Raw genomic sequence first — 24,337 nt, forward strand, 5'->3', positions numbered from 1 at the left:
AAGTACAGCAATGGAACTACCATTCGTAGTCCCACCAGTTTTGTTTTCTTCCTGATTAAGGGGCCCTAGTTTTCTATTTTATCATTAATGATAGCCTGCTTCTTTCTAGAGAGAATGTGGGAGGCAACATGTATTAAAGACGTAACAGTAAGACCAAAACAGAGAAGTTAAAATGCTGGCCCCACAGGAAACAGCAATTGTACAAGGCTGACCAAGTGGCCACAGATGCTGTGATTAAGTCTCCGGGCAGCCAGGGTGGAAGAGGCAATCTGATCTGTTACTATCTGCAGGAAGCAGGCTCCTTGCTCAGTGAGAACAGAGTTTTTCCCTTATAATAAACTCAAGTGAAAGTTGTTCCCGTGATTCTTGGTATAGGAACACTGAGTGATATGATCCACTGACTATGTCCTGAAAAGCTATTTTTGCTGCAAAAGGAAAGTGTATTTCATGTGACTCTTGGTCCACGTCAAGGGCACCGCACTGAGCCACACTCAGGGAGGGGGAGTCATCCAGGAGAGAGACCAGCATGGTCCAAGGACAGACTGGCCAGAACTCAGAGACCTGGGCCTGGATGGATGGATCAGCCCTTCAGAGCTGTGCCCTAAACAACCTCCACTGACTCTGGTTTGTGAAAAATCGTGTTCCCTGAGAGCAGGGCCTAGTCTTTTCATGTCTGCAATGCCACTCCCAGCTCAATGCCCACAACAGCTGAGCTGGTTGGGAAAGTTGGCAGAAGGATGGTTAGGACTGGGCACCTCGCCCCCTTGCCTAGTGCGGTAGACTCTTCCTCTGCCCCCACGTCTGCTCTCCCCTTCTGTAGACACAGTGGAGCCCTGACTTGTCACTGGGCACGTGGACACCCTGGTGTTTCCCAGCACCCCGGGCAGCTGGCCACGTCCAAGCGACAGTACAGCCAACAGGATGTGAGTGGAGGCCATGAATCCTGCCTGCACGTTGGGGGACACCGTCTCCCTGCCTCGTCCCCTCCCGCTGGCTGGAAGCCAGAGGTGGAGGTGGCACGTTGGCGTGGATGGAGCTCGCCTGTCAGCCTGTGGAGCAGCAAGACAGAAAAAGCCTGAGACCTGATTCTGTGCAGATGCTGGGCCAGGCCGGGAATGTTCCTGCCAGGACGGTACAGGATGGAAAGCCATGTTCCACCTATTTCAGTCACTGTTATTTTGAGTCTCTGATGCACGGCGAATGGATAACCCGACTAATACCCCAGTGAACCCAGGAACTCGGGTGAAAAGCCGTTGCTGTTTGTCCCTGGGCACTGGGTTCAACCAAGCAGTCTCCCCCCAGGGCTAGTTCCCAAGTAGAAGGATGGCTGTTCCCACTGAGGCTTTTCACGCATTACCTCATCCTCACAGCAACCCTGCAAGGGACTGCACACCGTCCCTGTTTGACAGATGGGGAAACTGAGGCTCAGAGACGTGACCAAACCTGCGGAAGTAAGAGGTGGAGCCAGTCTCCAATCCAGGTCTTCCTGCTCCAGAGTCTTTGCTCCCCTGACAGCAGTGAGAATTGTTCACCACTGAACCAAATGCAGATGAGCTCTTCCCTTAGCGGGAGGGACCCATATCTGCGGGGAATGCCTTGGTAAGCCTGTCTGGAGTCTGAGCTCGGATCCCCCAGGTCTGCGTGACGCGTTGTGACAGTCAGTCGGCAGGGCTCACAGGGCACAGTGGGCTTTACGACTCTGCTGAGGCCTGGTTCCCCCCAAAACCCACTGAGTGCGGGACATGGCAGGGACCCCACAGAAGAAGGTCCCTTGCGTGGGCAGTGACCCCAGGCTGCGGTCAGCTGCCGCAATGTTTCAAACCTCTTCCAACTCAGTAGCATAAGCAACACTCAGTTTATTGTGTTCACAGAGTCCGTGGGTCAGGGGGTTGGGACAGGGCTCGTGTCAGGGGTGGAGGCTGGGGCCTCAGTGGGAGGACTTGAGTGGCCGAGGGTGGCTGGGATGGACATCGGAGGCTGGAATCACCATCACTCCAGCTCCTTTCCTACACGTCTGGACCAGACGATTCAAAAGCAGACCTGGGCCGGCACTGGCGACTCGAGGAGCCACGTGGGCCTTTCTCGTGGCTGCTCACAGCATGACAGCGGGCTCCCAAGAGGAGGTGTCCGGAGAGGGACATCGGGAGAGCAGATGTTCCCAGAGACCTAGGCCAGCGCTGCCTGGCTTTTATGGCCTAACCTTAGATGTCACGTGGAACTGCGTCCACTGTGCCTACTGGTGAAGTGGTCCCAAGCCCACCTGCTTTTAGGGAGGGAACATAGACCCCACTTCAACGGGAGGAGGGTCAAAGAATTGGGGGCCATATGCTAAGCTGCCAAATCCCATACCATCTGAGGGTGTGTCTTCAGCTGACTCAATTGTGTGATTCCAGAGTGTTCTAATGTCAAAAGAATGATTCCCCTTCCCATAGCTGATACCCAGAGTCCCCCTGGAGAGCTTTAGTCTTTGGTCTTGAAGGGACTTTATTCTAACACAAGCCCCTCCAGCCCCAGCTGCCCTTGAGACTGTGCTACAGGCCTGACCCTTCTCATGCCTCAGTGTCAGCAGGTGGGCTCACCAGATCTTTCCAGAGAGCAGCAGTGGCTAAGAGAGCAGGAGGGAGCACATGGGCCATTGTGTTTCACCCAAAGTCCACCCTGACTGGATGCCTGGGAAGGGGGAGGGAAGGAAAGAACGGGGTGGGTCTTAAGGTCCCGGGGTAAACATGGCAATGTCACCGTTTAGCTGGTCCTCTCACGAGTGTCTGCCTCACCCCAACCTATACCCACTGCCCCACACCCCACTGGCTTCCGAGAAACAGGATTCCTGTCCACCCCTGTCCGTCTGAGGGTCCCTCCCTACCTCCTATCCCCCAGTCTGGTATGGCCCTCTCTCTTTTAGGGCCAAAGATCTGTTTTAGGAGCAGATTCAGCATTCTGTTTTCCATTCAAACCAGCCTCCTCTGTATGCCTACTGAACCTGCAGTGCAGGAAACAAGCCAATCTAGATTTAAAAAGGGGGGTGGGGGTGGGGGTGGGGGTGTAAGAGTCAGGGAATTAGCTACTTATAAAATAACGGGTGGAGGCAGCAGGTGGTAGTTGGAGAGGCAGGAAGCTGGAAATTTCCAATAGAATTGTTGAGTTTGAGGATACACCAACATACCACCGTGTCACCATTCACAGATCAGGAATTGCTACAGCAATGGTCTCCACTGCACCTCTGCCTTACAAATCCTGCAGAAGCGCATCTATCTGGCCACACCTAATGCACTCTAGCTGCAAGGGAGTCTGAGAAGGGTAGCTTCTGGCTTTCCGGCCTCTGCAGTGCAAAGGGCACATTGAAGGAGGAGGGAATGGATGCTGAGATCCAGGGCACCATACCCAGCACAGATGACAAGGCAGGAGATGGCTGGACCCACCCCCCTTCTCTCAGGCACCTGCAGAAGGTGGGGACTCTCATCTCGCCAGCACATGTCCTCTGATTTATTTTTCCTGCCATGGCTATGCCACCTCTGGAGTCATCAATCACCCTGTGGGCTTCCTGGCCTGAGTAAGCTGACATCCTCTCTGCTGGAAAGTGGAAGGAGATAGGGTGACACTGGCTCCCTTTGCCATTGTGTCCCTTAAATCTCCCCCAAGGGCACATTTACTCCATATGCAAATTTCTTTACAGAAACATTTGCATAAAAGGGAATTACCTCTTCTGAGAGAAAACAGTTAACTCTCCAACTGACTTGGACTTTCCCTTGTGGCTCACTACGGAATGTACCTAAAGATGAGGGCCTTTCCAAGGAAGGGACTTCTGCACACAGGCTCTCCCCTCCCTCCACTTCCCTCTGGCACCTGCCCCTTCCCTCAGGATCCTCCCCACTGCCCCTTCCTTCCTAAAGCCGCAGGTCTGGGTCCTGCAGCCCTAAATAGCATCCCCAGCTTCAGTGGAACAGGGAAAGGAGGCAATTCCAGGCTACCTATCCCTACACACTCTTGGACGGGGGCTTGGAGGATGTGGGGTGCATTCTTGCCCTGACAGTGGCTGGGATCCTTGCATTCGATTTCTTTTCAGAATTACCACTAGAGGGAGCTAGACACTCACCAGTGCTTCTGCAGATGGCTCCAGCCTAGAGGAACATCTCCCAGGGACCAGAAGTTCAGGGGCCAGACGAATGAGATTCAGAGGAAGAGGATTTCCACGTTTGCAAGGTACCTGTCCTGCTCCAGAGGTCATCAAGTCCCCATTATTCTGTCCAGAATTCTTCATGTCTTCCTGGTCCCCCAGGGCCTACTGGAATCAGAAGAGAAGGGCTCTGGCCTGGATTACCTTCTTTGATTCAGAGCCTCCCTGTGAAGAAATGAGGGGTCTTTCAGCTCCCCTAGCACTCTTTCCGGGTGCCTAAGGAGCTTAGACGAGAGATTTTTAAGCTGAGACAGATGGCCCTCCCTCACTCCCACCACTGCATAAATAAGGGGGTGCAGGGGTGGACGCAACATGGTAAGGGGAACACGGGATGAGGAGAGTTTTGTTAGGCTCCTTGGAAGGTGGCTTCCTCGCCCTCCTAGCCTACCTAACACGTCTGGGGAAGCCACGTCCCAGGGAGCTGCTGTGCTCTCTTGGGCCACACGAGGGCGCCCGTCTCAGAAGGCTGCAGCACCACATCTACCTGGAGAGACCGCTGACTCCCCAGGGCTTGACAGGCTGAGCCCACATCAAACCAGTCCTGTGGTCCATCTTTCCTCTACACTGACCGGTTGGTTGAGCTGATAAGCCCCCTTTACGGCTTAGCCCAGTGTGAGTGAGGTGTGTCCTTGCAGGTGAAAGCCTGCTGCTAACTCCAGGTGCTTCTCAGGATTGTGTTCCCCAGTCTCTTCTGACCCCATCCCCAAGCCCCATGCCTGGAGCAACCTACGGGGCTAGAGGTGGGGCGTGCAGACGACAGGAAGAAAGCACAGCTGGACTCGCAGAGAGAGAGAGGCAAATTGTCGCCAGAGTGCTCAGCGCTAGAGTACAGCTGCGCTATTGCATGATGCAGGCAGGTGTGGGGGCCTGGTGTGGGCTCTACAAAACCCCAAACAAGAGCAGTGTTTGAACTGAGCCTGGGGTTATGCAGGTAAACAAGGGGCTCCAGGCTGCATGACCAAGGGTGCCCGGGCGTGAAGGCAGGAGACGGTCAACACAAGCAGCAGGGAGGTATGGGGAGCTTGGGGAGCTGGAACGGAGGGTGCGTGTGGGGACGAGATGGGGATACAGCTGGACAGGCGCCCCTAGACGGGATGGAGGTATAAACTAGGTTAAGGAGACTGGACTTTATCCAGAGGGAAATGGACCACCAGGGAAGTTTTAGGTAGTAACATCATTACAGAGCAACACTGGCCAATAGAAATTTCTGCAGTGATGGAGATAGTCTGTATCTGCACTGTCCAGTATGGAAGCGACTGGCCACATGTGGCTACTGAGCACTTGAAATGTGGCTACTAAGACTAAAGAACTGAATTTGTAAGTTCTACTTGATTTTAATTAAATAGCCACAGGTAACTAGTGGCCACAGTATTGGACAGTGCAGCTCCAGAGGAAGGACTGGAAGGGAGAAGATTTGGAGACAGGGACATCAGTTAGGAGGCTATGGAAATGGTCCAGGCAAGAGAGGAGCAGGGCCTGAAGACAGTTGCAAGGAAATGGAGAGGAGGGCACAGATGCTAGAGATGGATGCTGGGAGGACTCCCAGGGTGACCTGGGTGATGGGAGGCTGCTGTATCATCACTGAGAACAGAGACCCAGGATGAACAGGCATGGAGGAAATGACAAGGTCAACTTAGGACAAGCAGAAATTAAGATGCTTTGGGACATCCAGGTGTATGGGCATCTGGAAGGTAGTTCTATGTGTGGCTCTGGTGCTCAGGAGAGAATTAAAGCTGAATATAGAGATCTGTCAGCCGCCAGTGGTCACTAAACTGGCAGCCCATGGGTCAGCTTAGACCACATGTGGAAGCTGAGATTGGTCACACCATTTTTTAATGGAGCACATTTTAAAATCAGTAGAATTTATGTAAATTCTTGAGACTTGGATTTCCTTGAGACTTCCCTGGTGGCACAGTGGATAAGACTCCATGCTCCCAGTGCCAGGAGCCCGGGATCAATCCCTGGTCAGGGAACTAGATCCCACATGCATGCCACAACTAAGAGTTTTCATGCCACAACTAAGGAGCTGGTGAGCCACAACTAAGGAGCCCACTTGCCACAACTAAGACCCAGCACAACCAAATAAATAAATAATTTTTTTTAATCCATCTCCTCTTGAACAATCAGAAGATCTGATAGCATCAGGCCTGAATCCCTCATGCAGCAGTCATCTCAGGTCCCTTAGAAGGCACCCTACGTTTCCTGCCTAGCTCTCGTGGGCACTGTACCTGACCACTCCAATAGTATATTTGGTAGCTATGTAGATTGTTTTGAAAGAAAACTCACAACAATCCCCCCACCCCACAGACCCCTTTACCATGTGCTTTTGCCACTCCTCTCATTAAGAATTTCTTAATTTCCACTATTTTAGTCCAGCCACACAGCCAACATGACAACCACCAGCCATAACCACAGCAGCCAGAGTTACGACTCAGAATGTATAACACGATAAAAACATAGCCAGGTAAGCTCAGATGAGTCTAACAAAACATTACCTATCTCTCAACCAATGCAGCCAGCTTCCCCACGGAGCCAGCCCACCAGACCTTCGAGCTTCCGAGCCTTGGCCCCCAGCTCCCACTCCTCAGCCAACAGCCCAGACCCCCAAGCCCACTCTCTGGGTCAGTTCATTTTAGGCAACAAGGATGCTGACTGGCAGTAGACATTGGTCAAGCCAAAGCAAACAAAATAGCTCTTCAAGAAATGGGCTTCCTTCGTGATGATCATGCTGAAGGGAAACCAGCCAAGATCTATTGCGTCGCAGGAACCACGGAGCACGGTGAACTTTGGGTAAAAGAGTTGTGGCAAAAGGAAATTCTGGAATCACATTTGCATCCTGTATAAAATTCTTGTACGTATTTGGCCATTGCTCCATGCAGAGATTTGTTTCACATAAGTAGTAGTTCCAAAATGTGTTTTTTAAAACTCTCTTTGGAAAAAAAAAAAAAAGTGAATTTAAATTTAGTAATGTGGCATTACAGTCCTTGGAAATAAAATTAATTTTATACTGTTGTTCTGACAAAAGGAAATGCGTGATCCAAAGTGGCATGATCTATGGTTTTTTTCCAAAGTTTTTCTTCTCTTCCAAAGGGAAGGTTTTCAATGTTTCCCCAAAGGATGTTGGTTGGAACGGTGGTCCCATGGGGGGTTCCTTTAAAAAAAAAAAAAAAGAGGAGGAGTGGAAAAACAATTTTTTGGTCAAATCTGCTGGGAAGTGCTCTGTGCTTCTCTTAGATTCATCATAATATTGGTGAATGTCTTTTATAAGAACTGCAATAAAGAAACCTCTTTAGCTTTGCTTAACACAATAATCCCCAAATGTATTAGACCACAGAACCCTATTTTCAAGTAACACCCATTAAAGTCCCTTGAGGCTGGAGGACCGTGGAACACACTTTAAGAAACACTGCCTATGGACTTCCTAGGTGGCGCAGTGGTTAAGAATCTGCCTGCCAATGCAGGGGACAGGGGTTCGACCCCTGCTCCAGGAAGATCCCACATACGGCAGAGCAACTAAACCCGTGCGCCACAACTACTGAGCCTGCGCCTTAGAGCCCGTAAGCCACAACTATTGAGCCCGTGTGCTGCAACTACTGAAGCCCACGCACCTGTGCTCCACAACAAGAAAAGCCACTGCAATGAGGAGCCCATGGACCACAATGAAGAGCAGCCCCCGCTCACCAAAACTAGAGAAAGCCCGTGTGCAGCAACGAAGACCCAATGCAGCCAATAAATAAATAAATTTACAAAAAAAAAGAAAGAAAGAAACTCTGCCTTAGCCACCGGGGTAGAGGATGTGGGGTGTCAGCCTTGCTTTCCACCAAATGGTTTTGAAATATTCATCATTTCTCACAAGTGACAAAGGACAAACTATTGTTTCTACTTTGAATTCATTTCTCCTACAATTCCTGTAACATTTGGTGTCTGATAAAGACATTTGAAAAGAAAGGATACATTCAAATTTGGAACCCAGCAGGCAGCGCAGTGTTCCTATTTGCCTGCCACCTGTGCCTTTGAAGTGGCTGTTTCTGCTCCCACCATTTTCACAGCCTCTGGACAGCGCTCCCAGGTGCTGGAACGTGCTGTTCCAATCCTCAACCAATGACACAGCCCTGCCCTCTCCACCCCTCTTGCACAAGGGGGAAAAATGTGCTCTTCTTTTTTTTTTTCTTTTTTTTTCTTTTTCTTTGCAAACCCATGAAGGGTGATGTCTGAAGAACAGACAGTATTGAAAGCACTTTGGATTTATTGGATTTCCTCACAAAACCTCATCGTTGCTAAGTCCAAAAGATGAGCCTCACAATATCTGGAAGCCTGCCAACTGCCCCCTTTAAACTTCGCTGTCATCTGTCTAAAGCTCCACTTCATGCCAGCAGCACATCATATGATCAGACTCCAAGATGCCTCAGCTAGGTTCCAGCACATTTCTGGGAGCTAACACATCTTTCACTCGAGAGAACTAAGGGGTTAGAATCCATTTATAGTTTCTCCCTCCTCCCTACCCTGTGATCAAAGAGGAAATTTAAGGGACGATGCCTTTTGTTCAAACATCGATTTCCTCATAGCCCTCTGCGTGCAGTGAGTGGAACAGCAAAAATCCCTATCCTATCGGAGCTGACATTTAAGCAGATGGCTCAGGCAGAGAAGTTTCCAGCTAACATGGTAGCTCTTGTCATGAGAGCCAGTCCAAGAAGGAGGTAAATCTACTTTCGGCTGGGTTTTGTTGTTGTTGTTGTTTTGTTTTTCTGGTTTTTTGGTTTTGTGGGTTTTTTTTTTTTTTTTAATATTTATTTATTTATTTGGTCCCCTGGGTCTTAGCTGCGGCCTGCGGATCTTTTCTTAGCTGTGGTATACGGACTCTTAGTTGCAGCATGTGAGATCTAGTTCCCTGATCAGAGATCGAACCCGGGCCCCCTGCATTGGGAGCTCAGAGTCTTAGCCGCTGGACCACCAGGGGAGTCCCAGCTGGGTTGTTGTTTTGCAAGGAAGGGGTTCAAAGTCATGAAAATAGGAGGGTTCCCATGGGCTGTCAACTGTGGGTGAAGAGCCGCTGTCATAGGGGTGAGGAGTCCAGGCTGCTGGTGGAGAGAGACCCTGGCAGAGAAGCGCCCCTCCTCACCATGGAGGCAGCAGAGACCTGGGCTGCCGACACCTCCATGACAATCCCCGGAAGCCCGGGAGAGCAGATCTGCACGAGGCAAGGTGACTACAGGAGAAACACAGAGGGGACAGTGAGCTGAAACTGTTAGGGACCCTCACGTGGTACAAGGGACCGAGTTAGTTAAGTCACGTCCCCCACACAGCTTGGAACCCTAACGGGATCCTTTGCTAAAATACATCTTCGGCCTCCAGCAAAGTTCAGTGTGATCCGGGCCAGGGGAAGGGGGGCAGCCAGGGACAGGGACAGTATTCCAGCAGAAGCTATGCGACTTGCTGGCCATCTGGGGATTCTTGGATGAGAAAAGCGTCAGCCAACAGATGCTCTGGCCTGAGAGCTCCGGAGTCCGGCCGCCCAGGCGTCCCTCTCTCCCCAGACACCGCTCCCCTTCCCGTGGGGCGCTCTCCTTCCCACGCCCCCGCGCCATCGCTTCCGGGTTGCTCTCTGGTTGAGTAGAGCACATTCTTTGGTGACTTCCTGAGAAAATGTACAAGAGAGGTGCACGTTCTGGGTCTCCATGCAAGAGCTGGTCAGCCTCTCACTCGTCCTCCTACCCTGCCCTGGACCTCGGCTCTCACCATGGCCCCGCTCCCTGGGCCTCCCTGCTGTCTGCTCCTTGACCGCGAGGGTGGGCTGCTTCCCCAGGCTCCCGGCTCTTGCTATTCCGCTGCCTGGAAGGCTCTTCCCCACTTACCTCTATTGCTCTTTCTCACTCCAGTCTCCGCTCAAATGTCACCTTCCCCAGGACCCCACTCCACATTTCAACCTTTCCCCCACGCTCTCCATACACTCTCCCTGTTTTGTTTTTTCTCCACAGCACTTATTACCACTTGTTATGAATAGTCTCGCCTCAAAAAAATGTGTTGAAGTCTTAAGCCCCAGTACCTTGAATGTGACCTTATTTGTGTTGCAGAGATAATTCATCAAAGTGAGATCACACTGGAATAGGGTGGGCCCCAATCCAATATGCCGGGTGTGTTTATAAGAAGGAAGATATTTGGAGCCAGGCACACGGGTGTCATGTGGAGAAGGCCACATGACGGTGAAGACAGAGGTTGGAGTTACACAGGTTCCAGCCAAGGAACACCAAAGGGTGCCAGCAAGCCACGTGAGCTCAGGAGAGTCAAGGGCGAGTTCCCCACAAATCACGGAGGGAGCGTGGCCCTGCCGACACGCCTTGGTTTTGGACTCCTGGGCTCTAGAGCTGTGAGAGAAGAAATTGCTGTTGTTTAAAGCTCCCCAGTTTGGGACTTCCCTGGCGCAGTGGTTAAGACTCCACGCTCCCAATGCAAGGGGCCTGGGTTCGATCTCTGGGTCAGAGAACTAGATCCTGCATGCATGCCGCAACTAACAGTTCGCATGCCGCAACTAAGGAGCCTGCCTGCCGCAACTAAGACCCAGCTCACCTAAACAAATAAATAAATATTTGAAGAAAAAAAAAAGCTACCCAATTTGTGTGACTGTTATGCCATCTCTCTATTTTCAATTACATGTATAACTACAGGAGGTACTTACATCATTCTCATAACCACCCCTGATGTATTTATTTATTTTTTAAATTCTATTTATTTATTTATTTAAAAAAATAAAATAAAATAAATTACGTGCATAGTTTATCATCTGCCTCCCCTCACAAGAGTGGCAGCAGCGCAGGGGCAGGGCTTTTATCTGTTTTGTTCCCCGCTGCATCCTCGGGGTCTAGAGCCGTGCCTGGCGTAGGATAAGCGCTTCATATATAGCATTGGTGGAATGAATGAATGAATGAAACCTATCATGCCTCTGTACCCACTGAAGATTGGGTGCATGGCTGCCCATCTACTTCTCCCTCCCCGCCCCTGGGTACCTTCTGTGAAGCATGGATGACCCTCCATCACACCGCCCTTCAATGCAACTCCAGTCACCTGCCATCCCCCCACCTGAGCTACCCGAACCCACCCCTGAACTTTGGCGCCACCTGGAAAGGCCCCATCTGGGTCAGAGCTGGGGCTGGACCCAAGGCCTGGCTGTCTCGGGGGCAGAAGTCTCCCAGAGAAGCTGCTGTAATCCGAGAAGTGAGAACAAATGGGAGTCAAGGAAGAGCCCAGGGCCTGGGGCAGGGGAGCAGCCTCCTTCACCCGCAGGTCTGAGGGTCAGAGGCTGAGTCGATGGAATAGAATAGGAGCGGGATGGCGTCAGGGCCTAAAGGTTCAGGACTGAGGCCGCGAGGAGGCCAGGCGGGCAGGGCTCTTGCTGTCGGCTGAGGCTGAGGCGCACGGGTGGATGGGCAGCTTCAAGGAGCAGGGCAGTCCAGGCAGACTCCCCGCCCCATCCTCCCCTCCCACGGCCTCTCTGTAGAACTCAACCCTCCACTCACACAACACGTATTTCCTGAGCACCTACTATGTGCCCAGCACCACGACGGTCACTGGAGAGGCAGCAGGGAACAAGCACAGTTGGGCCCTGTTCTCACTGTGGAGCTTACCTGATGTCCGAGAAGGGACACGAGACGTGTAACTGCACAGCCAGAGGGAGACTGTCGGGGTGAGCCCAAGCTGTGGGAATGACTGACAGGGACCCCCAGGCCTGAAGGAGGGGAAGAGGCCAGCTGGGCAACGGGAAGAGGAGGGTCAAAGGCCCAGAGGACGTGATGGGCAGAGGACAGAGATGATGAGAAGAGGAAGCAGAGACCCAAGAGGGCAACAGCTTGCGGACCTCATTTTGGACTCCATCCTGTAAGCAGTGAAAACCCATGTGGGTGGAGGCGTTCAACAGGGAACGGCTTGACAGGCTGCTCCTTTTTTTTTTTTTTTTTTTAATATTTTATTTTATTTTTTTTTTGGCACATGGGCTTAGTTGCTCCGCGGCATGTGGGATCTTCCTGGAGCTAGGATCGAACCCGTGACCTCTGCATTGGCAGGTGGATTCTTAACCACTGCGCCACCTAGGAAGCCCCCAGGCTGCTCCTTTTTAAAAGACCACTCTGGCGCCCGTGGAGAGGGGGTGGTCCGAGAAGCATCGATGGACGTGGGGGCTGGGTAAGAGGTGAGGTTGGCAGCCAGAGACGGAGCCAAGCCTTCTAAGGGGTAGAATGGACCACATCTGGGGACGTCCCTGGTGGCGCAGTGGTTAATAATCTGCCTGCCAGTGCAGGAGACACGGGTTTGAGCCTTGGTCCGGGGAAGATCCCACATGCCATGGAGCAACTATGCCCGTGTGCCACAACTACTGAGACTGTGTGCTGCAACTGCGGAAGCCCATGTGCCCTAGAGACTGTGCTCTGCAACAAAAGAGGCCACCTCACTGAGAAGTCCATGCACCACAATGAAGAGTGGCCCCCGCTTGCCACAACTAGAGAAAGCCTGAGGGCAGCAACAAAGACCCAACACAGACAATATAAATAAATAAAAAATTAAAAATACCTTAAAAACAAGAGAGAAAGAAACACTCTGATTTAAAAAAAAAAAAAAAGTAAATAATCTGCTTGCCAGTGCAAGGGACACAGGTCAATCCCTGGGCCAGGAAGATCCCACATGCCGCGGAGCAACTAAGCCCATCAGCCACAACTACTGAGCCTGCACTCTAGAGCCTGCGAGCCACAACTAGAGCCCGTGCTCCGCAACAAGAGAAGCCACCACAGTGAGAAGCCCACACAGCGCAACAAAGAGTAGCCCCTGCTCGCCACAACTAGAGAAAGCCCGTGCAGCAATGAAGACCCAACGCAGCCAATAAAAATTAATTAATTTAATAAGGAAACTCTCCCATTCACCATTGCAACAAAAAGAATAAAATACCTAGGAATAAATCTGCCTAAGGAGGCAAAAGATCTGTATGCAGAAAACTTTAAGACATTGATGAAAGAAATCAAAGACGACACAAACAGATGGAGGGACATACCATGTTCCTGGATTGGAAGAATCAACATCGTGAAAATGACTGTACTACCCAAAGCAATTTACAGATTCAATGCAATCCCGATCAAATTACCAATGGCATTTTTCACAGAACTAGAGCAAGAAATCTTACGATTTGTATGGAAACGCAAAAGACCCCGAATAGCCAAAGCAATCTTGAGAAGGAAAAATGGAGTTGGTGGAATCAGGCTTCCTGACTTCAAACTATACTACAAGGCCATAGTGATCAAGACAGTATGGTACTGGCACAAAAATAGAAAGGATGATCAATGGAATAGAATAGAGAACTCAGAAGTAAGCCCAAATACATATGGGCACCTTATCTTTGACAAAGGAGGCACGAGTATACAATGGAAAAAAGACAGCCTCTTCAATAAGTGGTGCTGGGAAAATTGGACAGCAACATGTAAAAGAATGAAATTCGAACACTTCCTAACACCATACACAAAAATCAACTCCAAATGGATTAAAGACCTACATGTAAGGCCAGACACTATCAAACTCCTAGAGGAAAATATAGGCAGAACAGTCTATGACATACATCAAAGCAACATCCTTTTTGACCCACCTCCTAGAATCATGGAAATAAAATCAAGAATAAACGAATGGGACCTCATGAAACTTAAAAGCTTTTGCACAGCAAAAGAAACCATAAACAAGACTAAAAGGCAACCCTCAGAATGGGAAAAAATAATTGCCTGTGAAACAACGGACAAAGGATTAACCTCCAAAATATACAAGCATCTCATGCAGCTTCATACCAAAAAAGCAAATAACCCAATCCACAAATGGGCAGAAGACCTAAATAGACATTTCTCCAAAGAAGACATACAGATGGCCAACAAACACATGAAAAGATGCTCAACATCACTAATCATCAGAGAAATGCAAGTCAAAGCCACAATGAGGTATCACCTCACACCAATCAGAATGGCCATCATCACAAAGTCTGGAAACCACAAATGTTGGAGAGGCTGTGGAGAAAAGGGAACTCTCCTGCACTGTTGGTGGGACTGTAAGTTGGTACAGCCACTATGGAAAACAATTTGGAGGTTCCTTAAAAAACTACAAATAGAACTACCATATGATCCAGTAATCCCACTCCTGGGCATATACCCAAAGAAAACCATAATCCCAAAAGAAACTTGTACCATAATGTTTATTGCAGCACTGTTTACAATAGCCAGGACATGGAAGCAACCGAAATGCCCATCAACAAATGAATGGATACAGAAGATGTGGCATATATATACAATGGAATATTACTCAGCTATAAAAAGGGATGAGATGGAGCTATATGTAATGAGGTGTATAGAACTACAATCTGTCATACAGAGTGAAGTAAGTCAGAAAGAGAAGGACAAATATTGTATGCTAACTCACATATACGGAATCTAAAAATGGTACTGATGAACTCAGTGACAAGAACAAGGAAGCAGATACAGAGAATGGACTGGAGAACTCGAGGTATGGGAGGGGGCGGGGGGTGAAGGGGAAACTGAGAAGAAGCGAGAGAGTAGCACAGACATATATATACTACCAACTGTAAAATAGTCAGTGGGAAGTTGTTGTATAACAAAGGGAGTCCAACTCGAGGATGGAAGATGCCTTAGAGGACTGGGGCAGAGAGGGTGGGGGGGACTCGAGGGGGGGGCGTCAAGGAAGGGAAGGAATACGGGGATATGTGTATAAAAACGTTGATTGAACCTGGTGTACCCCCAAAAAAAAAATTTAAAAAAATAAATAAATAAATAAATATTTAAAAAAATTAATTAATTTAAAAAAAAAGAATGGACCACATTTGGTGATGGACCGGTTATACAGGGGAAGGAGGGGGTGACTCAAGGACAGCTGCTGGGGAGGAGGTGGCCCTACGCCCTGGGAGTCAGGCCAGGAGCAAGGTTGGTGCACCCGGAGCAAAGGCCTTCCTCCCTGACTGCCATGCTCCCCCTCGCTCATTTACCTCCCGCCACACCAGGCTCCTTTTAGTCCCTCAGACACGCCAATCCCATTCCTACAGCAGGACCTCTTGACCCACTGTCCCTCTGGCAGGAACACTGTGCCCCGGCCCCTGGCCCGGCTGGATCCTCCCCTGGCCAGGTCTTGATTCAGATGCCGCCTCCCTGGGAGAGGCTTTCCCTGACCACCCGCACCTAAAGTCGGCCCACAGGTCTCGGCGCCATCGCCCTGCTGTGTTACCATCCGCAGCAACCTCGTGTATTTGTTCACATGTCCGTCAAAGTCCCCTCCCGCTAGAACATAGGCTCTGTAGCAGCGCCCCCTCTGTCTCATTTACTACCACGTGTTCTCCAGTGGCTGCCGGTGGCAAACACACGGTAGTGCTGCTGAGTAAGACATTGCAGAAAGGATCCGTGCGTTGATGCAGCATTCAAGACCCGGGTTACACTGGGGCTGCAGCTTTCAGAGCCGTGGCACAGAAAGGGCGATTTAAGCTCCAGGAGAGCTGGGGGAGCACCGAGGGCAAGAGGGCAGGGTACGAGGAAGGCCTCAGACAGTCCTGGGACAGACCCGGGCGAGGAGAGAGGAGGTGCTGGCACAGGACACTCAGAGAGAGGGGAGACGAGGACGAGGCAAAGCAAGACCTCCCCAAGGGCACGCGGCTGGGAGCCAGGGAGCCTGGACTCAACCCAGGCAGGCGCTCCGGGGCCCCGGCCCCCTCTCTGACATCCACATCATCTCAGGAGTTTCTCAAAGTGGGTGTTAACCTTACCCCACTTCACTAATGCGGGAGAGGGTTTCAGTTACCCACTGATCGGTGGACCCAGTAACGTGCTGGGGCCCACAGGCTCAGCCTCTCCCCTCTCTTCTCCCCGAGCTGTCACAGAAGCCATGGGGACAGCTGTGAAGAGGAGGGAGAAGTCGGCAGCAGGTTGAGTGGCCAGGAGAGCAGCTGAGAAAAGAACTGCAAAGCAGGTTCAAGCAACCACCCAGGGATAGATCTTGAACCATTGGCGCCAGTGTGGACAGAAGCCAGGCTAGAGAGGATTGAGGCGTGAGTGGGAGGCAAGGATGCGGGGACAGCAAGCGTGGGTAACTTTGGAGAAGTTTGGCTGTAAAGGTGAAGCGAGACAGGGTAGTAACTGGAGGCGCCCTGGGTGCCCAGGAGGCCTATTTTAAGGTGGAAGAAACCTGAGTGTTTTGAAGTTGGAGCCAGCAGAGAAGGAGTGGTTAAAGGAGCATAAAAGAAACTAAAGTGAAGGGGGTGGGGTGCAGAGGTGGAGAGAGCATCCTGTGTGGGGAGGAAGGGTGCTTTCCCAGAGTTACAGAGAAAGCCGCTGTCTCCAGAGGAGGTCTGGGGACAGAGTGCAGGGAGTGTTGTCTGAAGGCGCCTCCTTTATGTGAGAAGTAGGAGGAGAGGGCATCTGAGCAGAAAATGGGAGATGAGGGGTGGGGCGGGGGCAGGGGCAGAGTGGAGGGTGGGCGTGGTTTGCAGTAATTCAGCAATGGGAGAGAGAGCTGCCAGACGCAGGAGAGGGTCCTGTGCAGGTCTGGTGACCATTCTCAGTGCCATCAGTCCACCCAGGGGTGAGATGTTCTTTGGGGGCACTCGGCAGCCACCCAGGGCTGAGGTTCTTCCCCGAGGGCTCCGCGGGAGGAGTGAGGTCAGGCCACGGCAAGTGGGACTGGGGCCACGCACCACGGAGTCCAACCGGGAGGAGAAGGAAGCAGGGTGGGGAGGCGCTGAGAGAGAGGAGGAAGTAGGGACAAGTGAAACTGTTGAAGCACACGCAGTGAAAGAATAAAAGGTGTGACCGTAAAGCACGGCAGCATCTGACGTAGGGACTTCAAAGACAGAGTAGTCCCATCTGTGTCCAGGTAAACAGAGGCACCGGGGTGGAGGGGTATGGGTGCCGTCTCAGCCCTCCAGGCGGGATGCAGCCCTCACAGAACTCGCTGCAGCTTGAAAGGGAAGCACAGTAGCCATGGAGCAGAATGAGGTCTTTTGTCTGTGTTTTGTGCTGTCTTGTTTGGCTTAGGTGAGGGGGTGTGTGTGTGTGTGTGTGTGTGTGTGTGTGTGCGCGCGCGCCCTCTCCCTACAATGGCTTTGCCCGCCCAGAGGGACCATGTTCCCACTTTCTTCTATATGGGGGCTCCTCCCCCATCACCCAGGCTTAGGGCAGTGGGAGGCAGAGGGGGAGCTCAGGGAAGCCATGTGTTCCAGAGAGAAGCCTTCCTCCCTCCCTCCCTCCAGAACTGCGGGGGCTGGGGGGCGGTGGGCTTGGACACTCCCCAGTTCCAAAATCCCGTGTTTCCTGACTCCCAAGAGAGCCTGCTCCCCGGCCTCCCCCCACACCCTCCCTGGGCGCCCCTCCTCTCGGCCCTGCCAGCTCCTCTGGCACTCCTCAGCCTCCTCCCTTCTCACCCCAACCTGGTCCCTTCCCACAGCTCCATTTTCCGCCTCTAGCAACACCATGGCCCGGAAGTCTCTCTGCTGAGCCCCAGCCCCGTACATAATTGTCCCCCTTGGATGTCCCCAACAGGCTTCGAACTCAGCAGAGCCGAACTGGACCCATCACGGCCCCCTTTGCCTGTGGCCTCCCCGTCTGCAACAGCCAGGAGTCAGTTAATGGAGTCAGTTCACCCCAGGACTGAAATGGGATTAGATTTGGTGAGGCGACATCCCTCTCCTTTGGACTCTGTGGTGTGGGGTGTCTGAGTAGAGTATGTGACCAAGGCCTAGAACATTCCATTACTGGCATCACAGTACCTCCGGGTTAGCACACAGTCATAGCTGCTCCCGGGGTTGGCCTGAGGGACCCAGGAGATGACCCCCCTGCCCTTTCCTGTTAGATGGGACCCTGAGAGGCCATGAAGCCAACATCCTGCCTTCATGTGGAGGTAATAACTTACTGTGGCAGGCTCTCTACACGTGCAGATCTCCTATCGTTCTAACAAAAGCTATACTAGCTCGGCCCCGCTTTTCCCCACTCTAAAGAGGAGGGATTTGAGCCACCAGGGGTTAAGCACCTTGCCCAGGTCACACAGCTACAGAGTGTGGTGCTAGCTTTCATATCCAGCGGTGTGATTCCAAGCCCTCGCTCTGACCACTAGACAGCCCTGCCAGAGGCTGTCAGAGGCTGCAGAGAGGCCAGGCCTGCTCTCACTGTCAGAACTGAGTCACGGCAGGCCTGAGGCCAGAACTGCCCCTAGGCTTTGCAGTTATGCGGGCCAACAAATTCCCCTCTGCTCAAGCCAAATATCTTTTGGGTTTCCAGTATATTCAGACCAAAAAAGTCCTAACTGGTAACACAGCCCCTCAGTGGGTGGCAGGCATCACCACTGGCTCAGTGATTCAGTCCAGAAACTGCAGCTTCGTCCTCCCCCTCCCTCTCCCTCATCTCTCATATCCAACTAGTGACCAAAGCCTGAATCCCAAACATCACTTGGATCTGTCCCCTTTTCTTTCCACCCTAGCCCAGGCCACCACCATTTTTGCCGGGTTTTGACAGCAGTCTCCTTGCTATCTCTCTACCTCTCCCCTGCTCCCACCCGCAGACTTACCCCAGTTCCCTAAGATCCAGATCTGACCATGTCACTTCCCAGCTTAAAACCTTCCAGACCCTTCACTGCCCCCAGGGTAAATTCCACTCCCATCCAGGCTACCACTCCTGTGGTCTCATGTACCTGCACACCCAGCTCTACCTACCTGCTTCTGGGGCACCGCCAGCCCCATGCCCCTCTGCACCTCTGCCCAGAATGTTCTTCCTCCCCTCTTCACCTCCTGATTGGCGATTTAGTACCACCTCCCCTACGAGCCAAGCTGGTCACTCTCTGCTCTCAGCTCTGTCGACACTGGGCACTTCTTATTGTCTATGTTAACTGTGTTAATTTAACTTCAGTCTTGTGAGCAGTGCTCTTTACTGGACTGTGAGCTCCTTGAGGGCAGGACCTCTGTCTCATTCATCTTATCTCCAGCCCCAGAGCTGGCCTGGCACAGAGCAGTCACTCAATAAACACTCATGGAAAAGATGAATAAATGAAGTGTTCCCAGGAACAGGCTGGGTGGCTCTACACCTTTCCTCTGGAGATGGCCAGGTTGAGAGAAAAAAATAACAATGTTACATGATAATCACAGTGTAGAAAGCCTTCTATCTACAGACAAGCACACTATGTATTTGATCCTCATGACGTTGTTGCCTCCATTTTATGGATGAAGAGACTGAGGTTCATGAAGGTTTACAGTGTATAATTCAGTGCTCTCTCATTTCCAGGCACAAGCTCCAGCCAGACGGCGATCAGACCCCAAGAGATCAGCTGAATGAAGAGGTGTTCTTGCCTACACTGGCCACATGGGGGCAGTCGAGTGTTGGCATGAGAGCCACTGCCCCACCTCCTCCCACCCTTAGAAAGATTTGGATCTGGGTGTGGAAGGGGAATAGCCAGCCCTGAGGAGAGGCCAGGGGAGAGGGGCCATGGCTGGGGTTGCTATTTCAGGATCTGCCAGAAACAGTCCAAACTGGAGCCGGCCCCGGGGTTACCACTAATGCCAAGAGTTCCGGAGCTGGAAACACAGATTGTATACCCCAAACGTGCATTACCAGCATACTTAATAACCAGCCACAGGAAGTGATGGGGCATTACTGGGGCACCCAAAGCCTCCAAATTTGGACATGACGCACAGCCCTCAGCAAGCACAAGTCATTGGCCTGTCGGACCATGGCCACCCTGCACCAAAGATGGGACAGGACCCAGCAGGCAGGGGGCTGGTCAGCATCTGCAGCACTGAGCATCCTGGGGGTGTGGCCTCTTGAGTGCCCAGGACACGCAGCAGTGGCCCGGGGGCCCATTCGTTCCGGGAGCGCTGACCTCCCAGACCCACATCATGAGCACTTCAGAAGGTTGGATGGAGCAGATCAGAGGCAGCAGCTGAGTGCAAGGAGCCCAGGTTGAGGTCTCACCACAATCCAGGTTTCTCCCAGGCCGTCATCTGTACCGCCCAAGGATCAAGGGTAGCTGGTGCACTGAAGGGAAAACTCTCTGGGAGACAGACCATGCAAGGCTCGGAAATCTGTAACAGATAGCCACCCCCGTCTTTGCTGGGAAGGGAGCCAAGGAATGACAGCCTTTTCCAGCTTAGGGTGAGACTCAGGGGCTGGGGGAAGGTTAAGGCAAGGTGTCCACCCATCAGTGGCCCCAGCCTTTCCATCAAGGACAGCGCAGGCTAATGAAGCTTGTGAGGTCCAGACGCCCAGCCTCACTCCATGGCACTCAGACCTGCAGCCACCTCCCATCTCTCACTCCCAGCTGGAGCCTGAGAGATGGCGTGACAGCAGCTCCCATTTCCCAATTTTCTAAATTATTTTCCTCCCCACTGGGTCTGGCAGCCTTGACCAGGGTCAGAGTTCCACAGCAAACATCTCAGTATCTCCCTCCAGGAACAGTGAGGGCCCCAGCACACGCCATGGGCCAGCTCTGCAAGCACCAAGCTGAAGGGACAGCAAAGGCAGGAAGTTGGATGAAGAAAGGCTTTGCCTATCCCCTATTCTCTGCCCCCCCAACACCCCCAGCCCTGCCTGTATGTGAGCAGACATCATGATGCTGGGGGCACAGCCCATCCCTCCATCGAATCTCTCTACACCCCTAACATCGCCCAGACTTGACCCAAAGGCCAAGTCACCACCTTGACCTCTGATCCCTCTGCTCTGTCCACTTGCATTTTTTTCCATAGATGTATATTGCAGCTGACCCTCTGAGCTCACCCCCACCCTCGGGTCCAGGCGGGGAAAGCTGAGCCCTACTGGCTGGGGAGTTGTTGGACCACCTGGAAGCCTATTCCTAGCAGCAAGAAGGTATCTGGCAAGGCAGCTGGGAAGAAGGGGTGGGAGGGAGGACATGGAGAGGGAGGGGAGGAGTTGGGGGTTCCAGTCCCAGAAATCATATGCCAAATGTGTGGTGTGAAGGTTCATTCTTTTGGGGAGAGAGGCCATATTTTGCATCAGCATCTCAAAGAGTGGTGAGAAGTCAGGGAAAGGGAGAACAGAGCAAAAGGGACAGCCCAAGGAGTCCTTCTCACTCAGGGATGCCACCCCCATCCCCTGAGCTCAGAACCAATCAGGAGCCCCAGGGTCCAGTTCCAGCTCTATCATTCACTAGAGCATGTCCCTTTCTTCTCTCTGAGCTTCCCCGTTTGTAAAATGAAGGGTTTGCTGCAGGCATGGAGACTCTCCCAGTTGGGGAAGGAGAAAAGAGCACAGGATGGAGATGGGAGAAAGGAAATGCAGCAGAATGTATGGGGCAAGGGGGTGGGTGAACCTGGGTACAGTGAAGGAAGGGAGTTCCCACCCCCCCGCCAGGACACAGCAAAGGGAAGAGGGGAATGGGCCCGCTGCCCTTGTGCCAGGAGAGCGCGCGCGCGCGCGCGCGCGCACACACACACACACACACACACACACACACACACACACACACGCCCCGGGCCAGCCCTCTCTCCAAGGGGTGGGGGCAGCGTGCCTGAGGTGAGAAGTCCACAGCTCAGCAAGGCCAGTGGCACAGCTGCCCGGGATTAGCACCCGGTCCTGGGCTGCTCTGCGCGGGGCTCCCACGTCGGCAGCTTCCCAGCTGCTGAGCTGCACGCCGCCCCCTCCCGCCCCCACCCCTCCTCGGCCCCTCCTCACACGCACGCGCTTGCTTCTCAGAGGGAAGCTAGGACCCTGCCTCTGCCTCGGCAGGCAGGAGAGGGGCTTTAGGGTGGGAGGGGCAAGCGAGGTCAGAGGCACCCCCACCCCCAGAAACCTGGGAACGCCTAGGTTCAACACTGAACAAAGGAGAGAGACAGAGAAGGCTTCCCTCGCCAACCCCAGAGGCTCTGCCTGAGGCAGCCTTGGCCTAGAATTACCTTGTCTTCAGACCACCCAGGCCCTTCCTCCCAGATGGTTCCTGTCCTTGGAGAGACAGAGGCAAGGAGGGCCAGATGGAGCCCCCACAGCTGGGAATCCTCAGCCCCAGCTTCCTGGAGCAACGCGCTCCTGAGGCCCCCCAGCTGTTAGGAACCTTGTCATCTACCCCCGCAAGCACACCCCGAAGTTCCTTGCTCTGGGCCACATGCATCCCTCCACCCTAAGCAGCGGCTAGGAGAGGAGGCCCCGGTACACCTCCCCATCCCTCATCCAGGTCCCTGGCTCTGCCCTAAAACTCGACCCACACTCCCATCTCTGCCTCAAGAGGGACACCACCGTGAGGAATCTTCCTCTAACCCCCTCGGGGAAATGGCTTCCTGAAGGAGAGGAGGGAAGGAAGCAGACGCCAAGGGCCTGGGCTGGCTGAGTTTCTGTGGCCACCTGGGTCTCCTGAGCCTCCCACTGGGATGGGCAGTGCTGGGGTGACACCAAGTTGGGCCTTAGCACGAGGTGGGGCTGGAGCGAAGTGGGGGGGCGTGGGCGCAGGGGAAGGGGCTCCACGGCACACGGTGGCGCCTCCAGACTCCCCCCTCTTTGATCCGCCCGGCCCCTACCTCTCCCTTAGTAACACAGTGACCGAGAACAAGGCCGTGGGTGAGGGCGCCGCTGATGCAGGGGAGACGACGGGGACAGGGAGAGAGGGGCAGCCTCTCCACTCCCATTCGGGCACACCTTGGGTAGCCGCAGGCCCCGCCCCGTGGGTTTCCAGAGCTGGAACCGGAGTCGCTGAAAAGCTGGGGCTGCGGCTGAGCCCAGAGAGCCCGGCCAGTGCAGAGGTCAGCGGCCTCTGCGCCTTCCGGCCCGCGGCGCTGCGGCTCTCACCTGTGCAGGCTCCCACGTGTGCGTGCGCGCCAGCGTCACCGGAGGGCTTCCCGCCGCAGCCGTCGGGCGCTGGGGGCCGCTCCCACGAAGTCGGGCGCGGAGACCGCCGGCCGCCGGGAGGCCGCGACCCCGGATCGCAGCCGGGCGCCTAGGAGTCGTCGTCGCCTCCGCCGGCGCCGCCGGGCTCTCCCTCCCGGGACGCGCGCAGCTCTCGGGCCAGGAGCGCCGTCAGACCCTGGGCGCGGAGCAGGAGGCCGGCGCCTAGGAACAGGAGCCCGCAGAGCACCAGCAGCGAAAGCACGCCCAGCACCGCCGCCTGCACGGCGCGCGGCCCCTCGGGGGGCTCCGGCAGCACCCCCGACTGGTTGCAACAGGAGCTCAGCCAGGCGGCCCGGGCTGCGAAGCCCGCCTGCGAGCCGTTCATGCTTCGGCGCCGGCTGCCCAGATGTGCTGGGGACCGCCAGATGTGCGGGAGCCCAGGCCGGCGGGTGGGCGGCGGCGGCTGCGTCAGGGAGAGACTCAGGGGGCGGATCCCAGGCGCTATGCACCCCCACTCCTTGCTCAGAGAGCTCTGGCTCTTTCTCGCTAAGGCCTAGAATCCCTGAGGCCAGTGTACTTCTCCGCCCAAAGGCCCACACACCCACACATGCTAGTCGGACCCATGCACGCAAGCAGCCTAACCCTGGAGTCCTGTCCCCAGGGTTCTCCCTACCCCTTAGCCAAAGTCAGGAGATAGCCCTCCCTCAGAATCCTGAGATCTTCCAGACCACATCCCAGGTGGTTAGGGTGCTGCCCCCACTGAGTGGGACACAGGACGAGCAAGGGCCATCTCCACTCCTGGGCTTTCTGTCCCTGGGCCAAAGGTCAATACTGCTAGGTGGCCTAGGTGGCCACTGCGACAGGGAGCAAATGAGCCACCTCTAGAACCTTTGTGAGGCATAGCCTTCATCATTTCATCATGCCTCATCCCCTTGGGAGCTTCCTTGGTCCAAGGGGAAGGAGATGGAGGGCAGGGGGACTTTAAGGCCTGCCCCCATTCCTTTGCTCAGGCCCCAGACGTCAAGGAGAGTCACAAACCAGGGGAAAGCCAAGATGCAAGTTGCCAGGGCTCCTGTCCTGACCTTAGTAAATTAGTCCCCTACCTCCAGGAAGTTATAACACCAATAGGGATGGCGATGTTACTGAACTGCCCACTGAGGGGAGCTTGTTGCCAATTTGATGTCTCACAGCCAAGCCAGGGTGGGAGACTGGGGCAGAGGCTGGCTACAAAAAGGCAGAAAGTCTGGGGAAGCTGGGATAGAGGAAAGACTCTTCCAATCAGGTCTCCTGAGAACTCCTGTAGCAATCCTGAGCTCTGTTTAAAACAAAGTCACTG

At 53.4% G+C, this 24,337-nt stretch overlaps 1 protein-coding gene across 1 annotated transcript; it reads right to left on the minus strand.

The window, feature by feature from the left end:
• Nucleotides 1-23,110: 23,110 nt before the first annotated feature.
• On the minus strand, nucleotides 23,111-23,386 carry SMIM41 (small integral membrane protein 41). The gene has a single exon (XM_057700990.1). It carries the CDS (start codon nucleotides 23,384-23,386, stop codon nucleotides 23,111-23,113), a length of 276 nt encoding a protein of 91 aa, XP_057556973.1.
• Between the last annotated feature and the right edge of the window lie 951 nt (nucleotides 23,387-24,337).

Source organism: Hippopotamus amphibius, chromosome 12 (assembly GCF_030028045.1).
Source record: "Hippopotamus amphibius kiboko isolate mHipAmp2 chromosome 12, mHipAmp2.hap2, whole genome shotgun sequence".
Taxonomy (NCBI): Eukaryota; Metazoa; Chordata; class Mammalia; order Artiodactyla; family Hippopotamidae; genus Hippopotamus; species Hippopotamus amphibius.

Coding starts and splice junctions, on each gene's coding strand:
- SMIM41 (XM_057700990.1), bottom strand. CDS start 23,386: ATGAACGGCTCGCAGGCGGGCTTCGCAGCCCGGGCCGCCTGGCTGAGC.